The sequence below is a fragment of the Callithrix jacchus genome, chromosome 8, assembly GCF_049354715.1.
Source record: "Callithrix jacchus isolate 240 chromosome 8, calJac240_pri, whole genome shotgun sequence".
Classification (NCBI taxonomy): domain Eukaryota; kingdom Metazoa; phylum Chordata; class Mammalia; order Primates; family Cebidae; genus Callithrix; species Callithrix jacchus.
Genome location: NC_133509.1, coordinates 44,918,546 through 44,937,293, shown reverse-complemented (window position 1 = coordinate 44,937,293; position 18,748 = coordinate 44,918,546). Strand labels below are relative to the sequence as shown.

At 38.7% G+C, this 18,748-nt stretch overlaps 1 protein-coding gene and 1 pseudogene across 51 annotated transcripts in view; one reads left to right on the top strand and one right to left on the bottom strand.

The window, feature by feature from the left end:
• MGA (MAX dimerization protein MGA) overlaps positions 1-18,748 on the top strand; it is a 155,337-nt gene that overhangs the window by 50,025 nt on the left and 86,564 nt on the right. For 40 of the 50 annotated variants that reach the window (XR_013521013.1, XR_013521014.1, XM_078334291.1 and 37 more), the window contains one exon: positions 4,287-5,417. The exons of the other annotated variants lie outside the window; for them this stretch is intronic. Coding sequence is in view for 38 of the 40 variants with exons in the window: in XM_078334291.1 (XP_078190417.1) it covers positions 4,354-5,417 (1,064 nt within the window). In the remaining 2 variants the exon portion in view is untranslated. The remainder of the gene's footprint in view (positions 1-4,286; positions 5,418-18,748) is intronic. 50 annotated transcript variants of the gene reach the window in all.
• On the bottom strand, positions 16,842-18,599 carry LOC100402744 (Golgi apparatus membrane protein TVP23 homolog B pseudogene; annotated as a pseudogene). Its single transcript, XR_013521019.1, has one exon. The product of XR_013521019.1 is annotated as a Golgi apparatus membrane protein TVP23 homolog B pseudogene (transcript).

Below are 18,748 nucleotides of genomic sequence, written 5' to 3'. Positions count from 1 at the left end.
AAGTCCATTTCTGTTTTTAGCTCTAGTCATAATAGGAAACACTAGCCAACGTTTTTGAAGTCTTGATTTAAAAAATATCTATAGACTAACAGTTATTTTAAGCTTTGGAGCTGTATAGCTATATGACCAATCTTGTAAGAAGAGGTAAAATTCAGATTAGATGCTTTTGCTGCACATCATTAGCTGTGATGAAAGATAAAATACTTTATAATGAAGAAGACTAATAAGTGGCTGAATTTGATTAAGATTATTGACCCAGTTACACAGGAATGGTGATGTAGCATCTTCCTTTTTGTATAAAAACTAAAAGCTATAGCTTTTTTTTTTTTTTTGAGGTGATGTTTTGTTCTCTTTCCAGGCTGGAGTGCAGTGCAGCGATCTTGGCTCACTGTAACCACTGCCTCCCGGGTTCAGGGGATTCTCCTGCCTCAGCTTCCCGAGTAGCTGGGATTACAGGCATGTGCCACCACACCCAGCTAATTTTTGTATTATTAATAGAGATGGGATTTCATCATGTTGGCCAGGATGGTCTCCATCTCCTGACCTTGTGATCCACCCACCTTGGCCTCCCAAAATACTGGGATTACAGGTGTGAGCTACCGTGCCCGGCCATAGCTATAGCTTTAATTTAGCATATCAGTTTAGTTGATTTTAGCAAATCAGTTGATTTTAGCAATCAGATCACTCCGTCCCCCTCTGTCCCCCTGTGTTCCCCTATCGCCCTCTGTCCCCGTCTCTCACCCTACCTCTCCCTCTCTCTCTCCCTCTTCCCATCTCTCATCCTTTCTCCTCGTCTCCCCACCCTCTCTCTCTTTCTCTCTTCCTTCTCTTCTCTCCTCTCTCCTCTCCTCTCTTCTCTCCTCTCTCCTCTCCTCTCTTCTCTTTCGACAGGGTCTCACTCTGTCATCTAGACTGGAGTGCAGTGGCACCATCACAGCTCACTGCAGTTTTGGCCTCCCCACCCCCAGGCTCAAGCGATCATCTTACCTCAGCCGCTCAAGTAACTGGGACTCTGGGTACACACCATTGTAGAGGTGGAGTCTCACTGTGTTTTCCAGGTTGGTCTCAAACTCCTGGGCTCAAGCGATCATTCTGTCTCAGCCTCCCAAAGTGCTGGGATTATAGGCATGAGCCACCATGACTGGCCTCAGATTTCCTTATTATTAAACTTTTTATTGAGATATAATTCATATAACATAAAATTCATCATTTTAAAGTAAACACCAAAAAGAAATCCCATACCCATTAGCAGTTAGTCTGTTACTCCTCCCCCTGAAACCACTAATCTGCTCTCTGTTTCTCTAGATTTGCCTGTGTTGGACATCTCATATAAATGGATCGTACAATATATGTGACCTTTTTCTTTATAACTTTTAATAATTAATTTAATTTTAACTTTATTTTTTAAAGAGTTGGTGTCTCACTCTGTCACTCTGTCTCCTAGGCTGGAGTGCAATGATGTGATTATGGCTCACTGCAGCCTGAACTTCCAGGTCTGCTCAAGGTGTCCTCCTGCCCCAGCCTCCTAGCCACCATACCTGCTAATTTTTATTTAGAGACCGACTCTGGCTATGTTGACCAGGCTGGTCTTGAACTCCTGACCTCAAGAGTTTCTCCCACCTTGGCCTCCTAAAGTGCAGAAAGTATAGGTGTGAGCAACTGCACCTGCCCCCACCTGGCCTGTTTTTTAGTTTTTGAAAGTTGTATGTTCACAAAGCACAAAATTTAGAAAATATAAGAGGGTATCTTTTCCAAGTCATCAAGTTTTCCTTGGATATGACCAGTACTACCATTTTCTTTTCTGTCTTTCCAGCGATAGTCTGTGTCAAGCAAATAGATACATGTTCTTTTTCATTCTTTGGCTTTTTATTTTAAATACCAGAATACTATTTCTTTGACTTTGAAAAGGTAAAATCTTTTACAAGGTTAGAAAACTACCATTTATCAGGTACTATGTTCACTGCTTGGATGATGGGATTATTAGATGCCTAAACCTTATATTATGCAGTATACTCATAAACAAACCTGCACTTGTACTCCTTGCCTGAAGTTTAAGAAGTACAATCAAAAACTTTTAAAAGATGTATGGCACAATTTATAACTCTACTGAACATTTTAAACTTTATCTTGTAGAAGTATGCATTCATTAAGCTTATACATTCTTTTTTATTACCGCTACCATTCCACTCTGTGGATGTGCTGTCATTTGCTTTACCATTTTAAGGACTTCTCTGTAGTCTTTTGCTGTTATAAATGGGAATGCAGGGAATAATCTTGTATATACCATTTATAACAGGTGTGTATTTAAACTAAAGTCCTATAGTGGGTTTTATCAGTGATTTAAAAAAAACAAAGTCTAGAAAAACTTCTTTGTTATAGGATGATATTTGGATTTGTACTTTTGAGGTTTTCAAGTTGCCCTCTGTCATAGAGATTCTGTTATTTTTATACTTCCAGTAACTGGTTAGGGGAGAATGCTGGTTGATGTATACACTTTCCAACACTACCAGACTTTGATTTTTGCAAGTCTGATAAGTTAAAAAAACAGTATCTCAAGATGATTTAAATTTTCTATCCTCTTATTCTTAAACTATGTGTATATTCATAGGCATTTGTATTTATCATTTTTCTATTAGGTATTTGGTCTTACTGATTTGTAGGAATCCTTTAAAAATGATTATCACTGTTACTTATTTTGATTTTAATTTTTTGAGACAGAGTCTCACTATTTCGCCCAGGCTGAAGTGCAGTGATGCCATCTCAGCTCACTGCAGCTCCACCTTCTGGGTTCAAGAGATTCTCCTGCCTCAGCCTCTGAGTAGGTGGGATTATAGGCACATGTCACCACGCCCAACTAGTTTTTGTGTTTTTAGTAGAGATGGAGTTTTACCATGTTGGCCAGGGTGGTCCTGAACTGACCCCAAGTGATTCTACCTCCTTGGCCTCCCAAAGTGCTTGGATTCTAGGTGTGAGCCACTGCTCCTGGCCACTATTATTTTTTAATAGAGACAGGCTCTCACTATGTTGGGCAGGCTGGTCTGGGACTCCTGACTTTAAGGGATCCTCCTGCCTTTGCCTCCTAAAGTGCTGGGTTTGTAGGTGTGAGCCACCATGTCCAGCCCTCTTTGTATATTAGGTAAATGAGTTTTTTATAAGTTGCAGATACCTTTTCCTGGTTGTTTGCTTTTTGATTTTGCTTAAATGATTTTGCTAGATTAAATAATTTACAGAATATTTAATTTTTTAATTTTAATTTTAATTTTTATTTCTTTGAGACAGAGTCTTTCCTTGTTGCCCAGGCTAGAGTGCAGTGGCATGATCTTGGCTCAGCGCAACTTCTGCCTCCTAGTTTCAAGTGATTGTCATGCTTCAGTCTCCTGAGTGACTGTGATTACAAGTGTATACCACCACACCTGGCTAATTTTTAAAAAAATTTTTAGTAGAGATGGGGTTTCGCCATGTTGGGCGGGCTGGTCTTGAACTCCTTGCCTTAAGTGATCCACCCGCCTTGGCCTCTTAAAAGTGCTGAGATTGCAGGTGTGAGACATGGCACCAGGCCTTATATAGTGTTAAATTTATCAACTTTTTTTTTGGCCTTGCTAGTTTTAGGTTTTGTGTCTTATCAAAAAGCTTTTCTCAGGATTTAGGAATAAAAAAATTAAATATTAGATTCATCTGGATTTTTTTTCATTGTAAGGTCCACTGAGTTCCAGTGATTTGTTATGGCTTCTTTAAATGTGTGTACTAAGAAGTTAAGATAGCTTTTTACTTATTTATGAAACCATGTCTGTCTCCTGAACCACTTGAAGAACTAATTCTGTACAATTAGCTCTTTGGAATGGAAATGGAAATTTACTTATTTAATTTGCTCATCCCAGGAGAACTTGGTATATGAAGGAATCTTCTGGTAAATTCATAAAATGTTAGGATACTTTAAAAATACATAACCTTCAAATTTACCTTTTTAATTTTGTATACTTTTATTTTTTATAATGAATATACACTTTAGTTTCTTTGTGTGAGATTATAGTATTTATAGTGAATTGTTAGAGGGTTAGGATATGGGCATCTTAACTAATTAAATTTAAATGAGCTTTAAAAAATGATTAGATATTCCAGAATAAATATTCTTAATGTGATTGAAAGGTTTAGAAGCAAAGTCTTGGAAGAATTTAGGACTATTTCGGGAATGACATAATCATTCTTGTATTTTTGTTCAAGAAATAAATATTCACTTGATTAAAGGGTGTTTTTTGTTTTTGGTTTTTTTTTTGCTTGTTTCTTAGGATGGGAAGGCCATTGTGACTATGTGGTGATTACAGTTGTCTTACTACTGAGTTTCCTACTGAAATCATGGAGGAGAAACAGCAGATTATATTGGCTAATCAAGATGGTGGAACAGTGGCAGGAGCAGCACCTACCTTCTTTGTCATCCTAAAGCAGCCAGGAAATGGCAAAACTGATCAAGGAATTTTGGTTACTAATCAGGATGCCTGTGCTTTGACTAGTAGTGTGTCATCACCAGTAAAATCTAAAGGGAAGATTTGCCTTCCAGCTGATTGTACTGTGGGTGGAATCACTGTTACCCTCGATAACAATAGTATGTGGAATGAGTTCTATCATCGAAGCACAGAAATGATTCTGACCAAGCAAGGAAGACGCATGTTTCCTTACTGTCGTTATTGGATAACAGGTTTAGATTCAAATTTGAAGTATATTCTTGTCATGGATATATCTCCTGTGGATAACCATCGTTATAAGTGGAATGGTCGTTGGTGGGAACCCAGTGGGAAGGCTGAGCCTCATGTTTTGGGGAGGGTTTTTATTCATCCAGAATCTCCTTCCACAGGTCATTATTGGATGCATCAACCAGTATCTTTCTATAAACTCAAACTTACCAACAATACACTGGACCAAGAAGGGCATATCATCTTGCACTCTATGCATCGTTACCTGCCGAGGCTTCATTTGGTGCCTGCAGAAAAGGCTGTGGAGGTGATACAATTAAATGGCCCTGGTGTCCACACTTTTACCTTCCCACAGACTGAATTCTTTGCAGTAACAGCTTATCAGAACATTCAGATTACTCAGCTGAAAATAGATTACAATCCATTTGCCAAAGGCTTTCGTGATGATGGGCTGAATAGTAAGCCCCAGAGAGATGGAAAACAAAAGAACAGCTCTGACCAAGAAGGGAATAATATTTCCAGTTCTTCTGGTCATCGGGTCCGTCTTACAGAAGGTCAGGGGTCAGAGATACAACCAGGTGATTCGGATCCTTTGTCAAGGGGTCATGAAACTTCAGGCAAGGGTTTGGAGAAGACTTCCCTTAATATAAAACGAGACTTTCTTGGTTTCATGGATACTGATTCAGCACTTAGTGAAGTTCCTCAATTGAAGCAAGAGATTTCTGAATGGTAAGTAGTAGTTTTTGTGTTCTTAGAAATAAAAGGAAGATTGAGATGGGCTGGGTGTTGGATTTAACATGTTGGTTCTGTGGAATGTTACAGATGTTGATAAATGTAAGCCACTATAAAATATACTTCAACTGCTTTTACATTCTGTGAAGTGACAGATCACTTTTCTGTTATGAGTATCTGTTGGGTTCAGGATCTAGGATTGTAGGCAAATTGGATAACTTATCAGAATTATTCATATATATTTAGAATGTTCCTCGATATCCTTGGGGGTTGGTTCCAGGACCACAAGAGAATACCAAAACCTGACAGTGCTCAAGTCCCTTATATAAAATGGTGTAGTATTTGCAATATAACCTATGCAGATCCACGTGTATACTTTAAATTTGTTCTAGATTGCTTATAATATCTAATACAATGCCTACATATCACATACTTTAAATCACCTCTAGATTGCTTAAAATACCCAACACAATGCCTGTACATCACTTGGTTTGTGTGGATTCAATGTAGTACTCAGTGTGTGGCAAATTCAAATTTTGCTTTTTGGAACTTTGTGAAATCCTCCCCCTTGTTTCATCCCAAATATTTTGGATTTGTGGTTGGTTGAATACACAGCTGCAGCCTCCATGGAAGGTTGATTGTATAGACAACTCATGATTACAGGCAACTTTCTTTATCTGAGGGAGACTGGTTCCAGGACCCTCTCCAGATACCAAAATCTGAGGATACTCACATCCCTTAGTTGGCCAGCTGTATCTGCGGGCACAGAACCAATGGATGTGGTAGGTCTGCTGTAATTGAAGAAGGGAAGAAAAATAATCCCAAATCATAATGGAAACAAAACTTACCTATATAAGGCACAAAATGGATTCAGAGTTATTGTTAGTATCTAATGTTTGTGAATTTACTGCCCTATGGATATCCTAATCCATAAATTGCTCAACCAAAGAGCAAGCTGAAAATTATTACTTGTTAAAATAGCATGCTTAATGTTTCTTTTTTTAAAATTTACCTGGCATAACTGAAGCTTTGTACCCTTTGACCAACATCTTTCAGTCTCTCTCTGTCCCTGGCAACAACCATTCTACTTTTATGAATATTTTGCAGTATTTTTTGTTTTGTTTTGCTTATTTCACTTAGCATAGTATTCTCTAATGATTTTTGTCTTTTTTTTTGGAGATAGAGTCAGGCTCTGTAGCCAGGTTGGAGTACAATGGTGTGATCTCAGCTTACTGCAACTTCCGCCTCCTGGGTTCAAGTGATTTTCATGCCTCAGCCCTCTGTGTAGCTGGGATTACAGGCATGTGTCACTGCACCTGGCTAATTTATTTTTAGTAGAGATGAGGTTTGCCATGTTGGCCAGGCTGGTCTTAAACTCCAGGCCTCAAGCTATCCACCTACCTCGTCCTCCCAAAGTGCTGGGATTATAGGAGTGAGCCACTGTGCCTGGCCCTAATTTTTATCTTTTTAAAGATAGAATAATATTCCATTGAAAAAATACACAATTGGCCCTCTGTATCTGTGGATAACTCGTCTGTGGATTCAACCAAGAATTGTGTCTTTACTGAAGATGTGCAGACTTTTTTTCTTGCTATTATGTAAATAATGTGATATAATATTTATTTAGCATATAAATAATCTAGAGATGATTTAAAGTATATGGGGGGGATATACATAGGTTATATGCAAATACCACACCATTTTATGTCAGAGACTTGAACATCTGTGGATTTTGCTATCTGGTCCTGGAACCAATCTCCCGTGGATACTGAGGAACTACTGTATAAGTTACATTTTATTAATTCTTTCCTTTATCAAAGGACTCAGGTTTCTTCCATATGTTGACTATTATGAATAAGGCTCTTGCCTCTTTTTGCTTAAACTTCCCTTATTTATTTTTGAAACAGAGTCTCTGTTGCCCAGGCTGGAGTGCAATGTCACCACCTTGGCTCACTGCAGCCTTGCGCTCCCAGGTACAAGTGATTCTTGTGCCTCAGCCTCCCACGTGGCTGGGATTACAGGTGTGCACCACCATGCCCGGCTAACTTTCTTGTATTTTTTTAGTACAGATAGGGTTTCATCGCATTGGCCAGGCTGGTTTCAAATTCCTGACCTCGGGTGATCCACCTGTCTTGGCCTCCCCAGGTGTTGGAATTACAGGTATGAGCTTCTGTGCCTGGCCTGAACTTGTCTTATTTTGATTTTTTTTTTTAAGACATGGTTTCACCATGTTGGTCAGGCTGGTCTTGAACTCCTAACCTCAGGTGATCCGCCTGCCTTGGCCTCCAAAGTGCTTGGATTATAGGCGTGAGCCACCACAACCGGCCTTATTTTGATTTTTAAACCCAAGTTCGGCAAAAGTAAATCAATCCCTGCACACGACTTTCGTTTGCTTTACTTTTCTTGCTAAAATTGTAGGCCACTTAACAGCTACTATTTTTTGGATTTGGAATCCCCATGCTCATGAGTTTCCCTTGCTTTGTGTGTGATCTTGTTATTGCTTTGCTTTTTCTAAGGATTGTTACAGCAGGAGTAAGTGCTACTCAAGCAATGTGTACAGTTTTTTTGTCAAAGGGGAAAGGTTCTTTGAGTTTATACTTTTTGCTGTGGTATTGTTTATCATTGCAAATGGTAGATGCCATCTTTAAACTTGATTCCTCAGCCACATCTTAATCATCTTGATTATCTAACACAATTAAAATAAGATTTAAACAGTTGACCACAAATTATATTTTTACCCTTGTTATCTAGAAACAGTTTAATCTACTGCTGGATGATGCAGAATTTATTAAAATTTCTTTGGAGGACAGGGCCTGAAGGAGTTTGTTAGCTGAAAGGATCAGACGTATTTTTGTTGGTTTGTTTTTTCAGACAGTGTTTGGCTCTGTCACTTAGGATGGGGCGCAGTAGCACAATCACAGTTCACTGCAGCCCCAACTTCCTAGACTTGGGTGATTCTCCTACCTCAGCCTCCGAGTAGCTGGGACTACGGGCATGCACCACCGTGCCTGGCTAATTTTTTGCATTTTTAGTAGAGACGAGGTTTTGCCATGTTGCCCAGGCTGATCTCAAACTCCTGAGCTGAAGTGATCTGCCAACTTGGCCTTCCATAGTGCTGGAATTACAGGCATGAGCTGCCGCACCCAGCCAGGTCTATTTTTTTGTTATATAAAGCAGCTGTTGGGATTATATAATGGTTGAGCTTTTGATTTTAATGGATCAAGAGAGTGGTTCAGATTCATTAATGTATAGTATCTCTGTCACTGGAGGGAGAAAAGCAACTTGAGTCATGCTGTAAGAAATAGCATTATCTTCATGTATGAAAATGGTATTTAGCTATATGTAAACTTTCTAAGTGCTTGATTTGGGAGTAGAAATTATTTTTAGGCAGGAATGGGGCAAATCTGGCCTATAGCCTATTTTTTTTTATGTATATAAGAATATGTGACAGAGACCATATGATGCTTGTAAAGCCTAAAATATTTACTGTCTGTTCTTCTACAGGGAAAATTTGCCAACCTCTGATTTAAGGATTTAAAAAATTATATACACATGCATGTATACACACACACACACACACACACATTTTTTCCCATTTTCTGTTCAATTACTGATATATAATTGCTCTGTCACTCTACTTTGTTTTAGCTAATGTTATCATTGATAAACACACTTACCTTTATTTAGGCTTTATTTGCTACATTTCTTGTTGTTGTTTGACCATTTTCTCGTACTTTAAACTATATTTTTGTTTCCTTGGCTTTTATCGCATCATTTAACTTCATTCTCCTAACTCTTGATTTTTCCCTTCTTTCAGTTGTTCTTACTTATGAAGGTTATTTCCTAGTATTACGCTCTTGTAGTTTTTTTTTTTTTTTTGACAGAGTCTTGCTTTGTTGCCCAGGCTGGAGTGTAGTGGTGCAATCTTGGCTTGCTGCAACTTCCACCTCCTGGGTTCCAGTGATTTTTGTGCCTCAGACTCTGGAGTAGCTGGGATTACAGGTGCATGCAACCATGCTTGGCTAATTTTTGTATTTTTAGTAGAAATGGGGTTTTACCATGTTGGCCAGGCTGGTCTCCAACTTCTGACCTCGTGATCTGTCCACATCGGCCTCCCAGAGTGCTGGGATTCAGGCATGAGCCACCACCCCTGGCCTTTTTATTTATTTATTTATTTTTCTTTTTTTTTAAGAGACAAGGTTTCACCATGTTGGCCAGGCTGGTCTCGAACTCTTGACCTCAAGCAATCCACCCACCTCGGCCTCCCAAAGTGCTGGGATTACAGGCGTGAGCCACTGCACCTGGCTTTTTTTTTTTTTTTTTTTAAAAGACATTCTTTCTCTGTCACCCAGGCTGGAGTGCAGTGGTGCGATCATGGCTCATTGCAACCTCTGCCTCTCAGATTCAAGTGATTCTCCTGTTTCAGCCTTTTGAGTAGCTGGTATTACAGGTGCCAGTCACCATATCCAGCTAATTTTTGTATTTTTAGTAGAGATGAGGTTTTGCCATGTTGGCCAGGCTGGTCTCAAACTCCTGACCTCAGGTGACCCTCCTGCCTTGGCCTCCCAAAGTACTGGGATTACAGGGCATGAGCCACCATGCTTGGCCGAGTATTTTTGATGGTATAAGGTAAGGGTTCACCTTCATTCTTTTGCATGTGTGCATCCACTTTTCCCATCACTTTTCATTAAAAAGACTTTCCTTTTCCCAGTGAATGATCTTTGCACCTGTTGAAAATCAATTGGCCTCATATGTGAGGATTGATTTCTCAGCCCTGTGTATTCTGTTAGCCTGTATGTTTATCTTTATGCTAGTACCAGCTTATTTTGATTATTAGAAATTTTGAAATTGAGCAGTGTGTGAGACCACCAACTTTGTTCTTTTTGTTTTTTTCCCTTGGTGCTAAACCAGAGAACTTGGTTCTTGTTTTTCAAATTTGTTTTTGCTATTTAAGTTCCCTTGAGATTCCTTTTTTTTTTTTTTGAGATGGAGTCTCAATCTGTTACCCAGGCTGGAATGCAGTGGTGTTATCTTGGCTTGCTGCAACCCCTGCCTCCTGTGTTCAAGCGATTCTTCTGCCTCTGCCTCTCAATTAACCAAACCCGGCTAATTTTTGTATTTTTAGTAGAGACAGGGTTTCACCATATTGGCCAGTCTTGAACCCCTGACCTCGTAATCTACCTGTCTCAACCTCTCAAAGTGCTGGGATTACAGTCACCGCGCCTGGCTGAGATTACATTTTCTACCTTTGAAAAACCCCATTGGGATTTTGATAAGCATGCCATTGAATTATACATCACTTTGGGTTGTCTTCCCTATTCATGAACATGGGATATCTTTTAATATTTTTGAGTAATGCTTTCATGGTTTTCAATATAAAAGTGTTTTGCATTCTAGTTAAATCTATTCCTAAGTATTTTATGCATTTTGATGCTATTTTATATTGAATGGTTTTCTTTTTTTTTTTTATATTGCCCATGGCTCTTTTGTATTGCATATTGTTGATTGTGTAGAAATACAACTGATTTTTGTATGTTGAGTTTGTAGCTTTCAACTTTGCTGAATTTGTGTATTAATTGAGTGGTTTGTGTGTGGGCTGTGTTGAGAGGGACTGAGTGGGTTTTTTTTGTGGGTGTATGTGTGGATTCTTGAAAGTTTTCTGTATGTAAGATTGCACTATTTATTAATAGAGATACCTTTACCTACTTCTTGACAATTTGTATGTGCTCTATTTCTTTTTCTTGTCTAATTGCTCTCACTAGGACTTTCAGTACTATGTGGCAAATAGTGGCAAAAGTGGGAGCATTGTGGTTGCAGTTTGTCTTTTTCTAGTGATAAGCAAAGTTGAACACCTTTTTGTATTATTTATTGATTGTTGGGGCCACTCAGGTGATTGTGTATATGTGTATATTCTTGGACACTGTTTTATTCCCTTAATCAGTTTGTCTACCCTTAAGGTCCAAATCACATTGTTTTAATTGGTATACCTTTATGACGGTAACTGCCTGACCATAGTACTACTGTAACCTCTGTGGTAAGACGTTTCTGTAACTAGTCATTGTTGGTTCTTAACTACTTTGATGCGTTTATTACTGTCTCTTGGGTGTACTGCTCAGATTGTTGCAACATTCTTTCTTCTGGTTTTGCCCTTGTAAGAAAAAAATTTTATTTATTTTTTTGAGACAGAGTTTTGCTCTTGTTGCCCAGGCTGGAGTGCAGTGGTGCGATCTCAGCTCACCACAATCTCTGCCTCGGGGGTTCAAGTGATTCTCCTGCCTCGGCCTTCTGTGTAGCTGGGATTACAGGCATGCACCACCATCCCTGGCTAATTTTGTATTCTTAGTAGAGACCAGGTTTCTCCATATTTGTCAGGCTGGTCTCGAACTCCTGACCTCAGGTAATCTACCTGCCTTGGCCTCCCAAAGTGCTGGGATTACAGGCATGAGCCACTGAGCTTGGCTAGAATTATAGTTATATTTTTTGAGTTATTACTATTTTTTAAGACTGAGTCTTACTTTGTCGCCCAGGCTGGGGTGCAGGAGCACAATCTTGGCTCACTGCAACCTCTGCTTCTGGGTTTCAAGTGAGTGTCCTGCCTCAGCCTCCCAAGTAGCTGGGATTACAGGCGTGAGCCACAATGGCCTGGCTAATTTTTTTTTGTATTTTTAGTAGAGACGGGGTTTCCATGTTGGCCGGGCTGGTCTTGAACTCTTGACCTTGTAATTCACCTGCCTTGGCCTCCCAAAGTGCTGGGATTACAGGCGTGAGCCACCATGCCTGGCCAGAATTAATAATTTTTGAAAGGATATTCAGTACTGTTACTAATCTGCTTAACTTTTGAGAGGTGTATGGTTGCCTTACAACTTGAAAAAGACTGTAAAAATTGTACCATTCTGTTTTAACCCCACCTGATGTATTGAATTAGAATCCATAGTTAGATTCCATGGGTTTAAATGTATGGTTCCCAGCAAGACTGCTCCTAGTTGAGACATTAACCAAACTGCGAATGTAGACCACCTGTATCTTTCAGCATTTGGCTACAAATCCTAAGATTCTAACAATCTCTCTCAGGTTCACGAATTTGCTAGACTCACAGAACTCAGGAAAATGCTGTATTTAGGATTAGAATTTTGCTGTAAAGAATAGAAATTAGGGCCAGGCACAGTGGCTCATGCCTGTAATCTCAGCACTTTGGGAGGCCGAGGCGGGTGGATCATGAAGTCAGAAGTTCAAGACTAGCCTGACCAACATGGTGAAACCCCATCTCTACTAAGAATACAAAAATTAAGCTGACTGTGGTGGCGTGTGCCTTTAATCCCAGCTACTCAGGAGGCTGAGGCAGGAGAATCGATTGAACCTGGGAGGTGGAGATTGCAGTGAGCTGAGGTCGCACCACTGCACTCCAGCTTGGGAGATAGAGCGTGACTCCATCTTAAAAAAAAAAAAAAAGGAATACAAATTAGGACCAGCCTAATGAAACATAAAAGCCAAGGTTGGGAGGGTCTCAAATACAGAGCTTTCATACCCTCTCCCCATGGAAACAAATAGAGTACATCACCTTCCTGGGACATCAACAAAGAAGCTTTATTAAGCTTTGGTATTCAAAATTTTGGGGGTTCATTATGTAGGGGCAATTGACTAAATTTGTTATTGAACTTAATCTTCCATTCTTTTCCCCATCCTAGAGGTTGAGCTGGCTTAGAGTCCCAGTTCTTTAATCATAGTGTTGTTTGGAGACCAGTGCCATTCTGGAACTATTTAGAGGTCCACCACAGGTCACGTCATTAGCATAAACTCAGGTGTGAATCAGTGGGCTCATGAATGACAGACACTTCTGTTACTCTGGAAATACCAAAGGTTTAGAAGCTTTGTACCAGGAATGCTGGACAAAGCCCAGATAAGCTCATTATATAGCAAATACATAATAAATAATTTAAAAAGGCCGGGTGCAGTGGCTAACGCCTGCAATCCCAGCACTTCGGGAGGCCGAGGTGGGTGGATCACGAGCTCAAGAGATCGAGACCATCCTGGTCAACATGGTGAAACCCTGTCTCTACTAAAAAAAATACAAAAAATTAGCTGGGCATGGTGGTGCGTGCCTGTAATCCCAGCTATTCAGGAGGCTGAGGCAGGAGAATTGCCTGAACCCAGGAGGCGGAGGTTGCGGGGAGCCGAGATTGCACCATTGCACTCCAGCCTGGGTAACAAGAGCGAAACTCTGTCTCAAAATAATAATAATAATAATAATAATTTAAAAAGATTAAATAAGACCACCTACGATGGAAAGTCGTAGTGGCTTGCTTTACTGTTTTCCACTCCCTAGTTTTCTTCACAGAGGAAATTAGTTTTTCCATTTTGGCTATTTCTTGTGGTATTTGCCTCTGTCTAGGTCATATGCATAATGCCAAGTAATTATCAATTTTACATGTAATCCATTTAAAACTATTTTCTAGTATAATATATAGGTCTTTTAGTAGTACTTTTTAAATCTTCTTAGTGTAGTTATTCTTTTTTAAAAAATTCTCTTGGTATAGTTATCATAATTTTTGGTCAACTAATTTTTCTTTCTTTTTTTGAGATAAGGTTTAACTCAGTTGCCCAGGCTGGAGTGCAGTGGGTGATCACACTTCACTGCAACCTCAGCCTCCCAGGCTCAACTGATCCTCTCACCTCAGCCTCCTTAGTAGCTGGGACTATAAGTGTGTGCTACCTTTCCTGGCTAAATTTTTTAATTTTGTAGAGATAGGGTTTCGCCATGTTTCCCAGGTTGGTCTTGAACTCCTGTGCTCAAGCAGTCCTCCGGCCTTGGCCTTTCAAAGTGCTGAGATTACAGGTGTGGAGCCACCAAGCCTGGCCAAATAATCCATTTTTTATGTTATGAGGTAAATCTGTACTGCTGAGCCAAATGTGTTACTATGAGTTAATTTTCTTTTATAACTTTGTATTGTAGTAGTTAAAATTATTGCATTTTTAAAAATATTTGTAGTTTTATATATACTGGTGCTCATTCTACCTGCATTCTTTTTTTTTCTAGGCTGTAAAATTTAATTAGAAAATTTATAGTTCACAAAAGTACATATATTTTTGTTTCTAGCTCAAGACACTTATCATAAATTTACCTAAGGTACAGAACAAAATTCATATCTAGAGGTGACATTTAGTGCTGTAAAATTCTATGTTGGATCTATTGATATTTTTCTTTTTCAAAAAATTATTATACTTTAAGTTCTGGGGTACATGTGCAGATCATGCAGGATTGTTACATAGGTATACACATGCCATGGTGGTTTGCTGCATCTATCCCCCGTGATCTACATTAGGTAATTCTCTTAATGTTTTCCCTTCATCCATGTCCCTGCAAAGAACATGAACTCATCCTTTTTTATGGCTGCATAGTATTCCATGCTGTATATGTGCCACATTTTCTTTATCTAGTCTATCATTGATGAGCATTTGGATTGGTTCCAAGTCTTTGGTATGGTAAACAGTGCCACAGTGAACATAGGTGTGCATGTTGCATGTGTCTTTATAATAGAATGATTTATAATCCTTTGGGTATATACCGAGTAATGAGATTGCTGGATCAAATGGTATTTCTATTTCTAGATCCTTGTGGAATTGCCACACTGTCTTTCACAGTGGTTGAACTAATTTACACTCCCATCAACAGTGTAAAAGTGTTTTTATTTCTCCACATCCTCTCCAGCATCTGATGTCTCCTAATTTTTTAATGATTGCCATTCTAACTGGCATGAGATTGTATCTCAGTGTGGTTTTCATTTGCATTTTTCTAATGACCAGTGATTATGAACTTTTTTCCATATGTTTGTTGGCTGCATAAATGTCTTTTTTTGAAAAGTGTCTCTTCATATCCTTTGCCCACTTTTTGATGTCTTTTTTTTTTTTTCTTGTAGATTTAAGTTCTTTGTAGGTTCTGGATATTAGTCCTTTGTCAGATGGGTAGATTGCAAAGATTTTTTCCCATTATGTTGGTTGCCCATTCACTCCAATGATAGTGTCTTTTGCTGTTTAGAAGCTTGTAAGTTTAATTAGATCCCATTTGTCTATTTTGGCTTTTGTTGCCATTGCTTTTGGTGTTTTTAGTCCTGAAGTCCTTGCCTATGCCTATGTCCTGAATGGTATTGTCTAGGTTTTTTTTCTAGAGTTTTTATGGTGTTAGGTCTTATGTTTAAATCTTTAATCTATCTGGCGTTAATTTTTATATAAGGTATAAGGAAGGGGTTCAGTTTCAGCTTTTAGCACATGGCTAGTCAGTTTTCCCATCACCATAAATTAAATAGGGAATCCTTTTCCCATTGTTTTTGTCAGGTTTGTCAGAGATCAGATTGTTGTAGATGTGTGGCGTTACTTCTGAGGCTTCTGTTTTGTTCTACTGGTCTGTATCTCTGTTTTGGTATCAGTACCATGCTATTTTGATTACTGTAGCCTTGTAGTATAGTTTGATGTCAGGTAGCATGATGCCTCCAGCAGTTTTTGCTTAGGATTGTCTTGGCTATATGGGTTCTTTGTTCGTTCCATATGAAGTTTAAGGTGGTTTTTTCCAGTTGTGTGAAGAAGGTCAGTGGTAGCTTGATAGGGATGGCTTTGAATCTATAAATTACTTTGGGAAGTATGGCCATTTTCACCATATTGATTCTTCCTAACCATGAGCATAGAATGTTTTTAAATCTGTTGTGTCCACTCTTGTTTCCTTGAGCAGTGGTTTGTAGTTCTCCTTGAAGAGGTCCTTCACATCCCTTGTTAGTTGTATTCCTAGGTATCTTATTCTCTTTGTAGCAATTGTGAATGGGAGTTTGGTCATCATTGGACTCTCTTATTTGTCTATTATGGGTATATAGGAATGCTTGTGATTTTTGCACATTGATTTTGTATCCTGAAACTTTGCTGAAGTTCTTAACAGCTTAAGGAGATTTTGGGCTTAGATGATGGGGTCTTCTAGATATACAATCATGTCATCTGCAAATAGAGGCAATTTGACTTCCTGTTTTCCGAGTTGAATGCCCTTTTTTTCTTTTTCTTGCCTATTTGCTCTGGCCAGAACTTCCAGTACTATGTTGAATAGGAGTGGTGAGAGAGGGCACCCTTTTCTTATGCCAGATTTCAAAGGGAATGCTTCCAGTTTTTGCCCATTCGGTATGATATTGGCTGTGGGTTTGTCATAAATAACTTTTATTATTTCGAGATAGGTTCCATCGTTACCTAGTTTATTGAGAGTTTTTAGCATAAAGGGCTGTTGAATTTAGTTAAAGGCCTTCTCTGAATCTATTGAGAGAATCATGTGGTTTTTGTCTTTGATTCTGTTTCTGTGATGGATTACATTTATAGATTTTCATTTGTTAAACCAGCCTTGCATCCCAGAAATGAAGGTGACTTGATCGTGATGGATAAACTTTTTTTTCCCCTTGTAAACAGCAGAATTTTATACAAATACAAAGTTTTGCACCTTCAAAGCTATCATTCCAATAAGACACTCATTCAATAAACAAATAATCTTAAAAATGTACAAATATATTCACAGCATAATCTGCTGATTAAGACTTCAACAAAGTTTATAGTACCTACAACAGAATTTGCAGATGCCTGCAATAGTGTGTAGATTGGTTTAGTTTACAGTTACATCTATTGCTTTAAGAAATACCATTAATACAAATGCATAATTTACAGTGTCCCCATTCTAGCAAGAAAAAAATAGATTCAGAAAGTAAAATGTCTTTTTAGGCATTTATTATGCCAAGTATGTAAACGATTATTCTCATTATCACATGGGAATAATGCTCTTTAGGTAAAAGATACATTTGTTAGCTCAAGGTCCACTGAAGAGTTTTCTATCTAGCTATTCTTTCTGCAAAATAAATAGAACAGCAGCAATCTCTGGGTATTCCTTAAACAAACTATGATGATTCCATTTGTATTAACTGTGCCTTAAGTAAATGACTTCTTACAAATAAAAATAAAATTTTAGAAAGTAGTTGGTATCATTGGCCTTAATTGTTTTCACTTGCTTGTACATGTCTAAGAAATTTCCCCATGAAGTACATATTAAAAACTAACAATTATTTCTAACTTATACATAAGCCAAAGTGCTCACTCTTAACCATGGAAGCAAAACTTACTTCTGAAAATAATCTAAAGAAATAATATGTAAACACATAGAGCTTTCAGACAGACTAAACACATCCTTCTGTGTTCTGTGGATCAAAATACAAAGGTCTCTTTTACCTATGTAAATGAACACTTTCACTAACTTGGGATATGTTGATATTACATAGCTGTGTGCATACCTATGGAACATGTGCATACCTACACCACAGAACAAATCTTGACGTTTCTAGAGCCAACATACTTTCTAGCCCAAACTGCTAGAAAGGAAATAAAAGCTTAATAAGAAAACTACTTTTTCTTTTCATAAATAAAGTTTTAAGTGGAAAAACAAAGCCAACACTCCTTGTTGCAACATGGACTAAGCTCTAAAAGGTTCAGAGTCAAGAATCTCTTCAGTTGTTCCCCAGTGTAACAAAGCACATAATCTTTCTCTCTTCAGGAAGTCTGATCATCTCTAGTGTTTTGTCTTAAAAACTGCTTTCCAAGATATGAAGTAGCCATGCTGGTTAAATTCTTTCTGCTGCCCACCTTACACCTGATGTAACTATACAGGTTGGCACCCTGTAGCACCATACCTATGATAACCACCGCCAACCACTTTATTCTGAAGGAGAAGAGGGCACTAAAGGCAAATATCACCCACAGCACTGGACAAGCAATAAGTTCCGACCAAAAGATTCTTGGTTCAGCTTCTGACACAGTTTTATTCTCTTGAGAGGACTCCTTTCTAGATTCAAACACCCAATGGCTCTTTCTGTCTTCAACAATGTGATTCCACCAACGTAGGCCAACCATTAGTCTGCCTGTGACATTCTTCACTGCCCAAAAGTCACATGACAGCAACAAGATAATTGTCACCATACAGGCAATAAAGCTGCTGCTGAGAAACTCACAGAGAAGATAGATGATGACTGCACTGACTCGAAAGAATAAGTGGAAAAAGGATGCTATTGGATATCTGATTTTGGATTTTCTTGGTCTATTAGTTGTCTCCTCTTCTGCATCAAACAGTGAAACATCTTCAGTGTCATCATTACTATCCTGCTGCAACATGGCAGCCCTACTACACCAGCCCTACTTCTGGATAAGCTTTTTGATGTGCTGTTGTTTTCAGTTTGCCAGTATTTTGTTAAGGATTTTCGCATCAATGTTCATCATGGATATTGGCCTGAAATTTTCCTTTTTTGTTGTATCTGCGCCAAGTT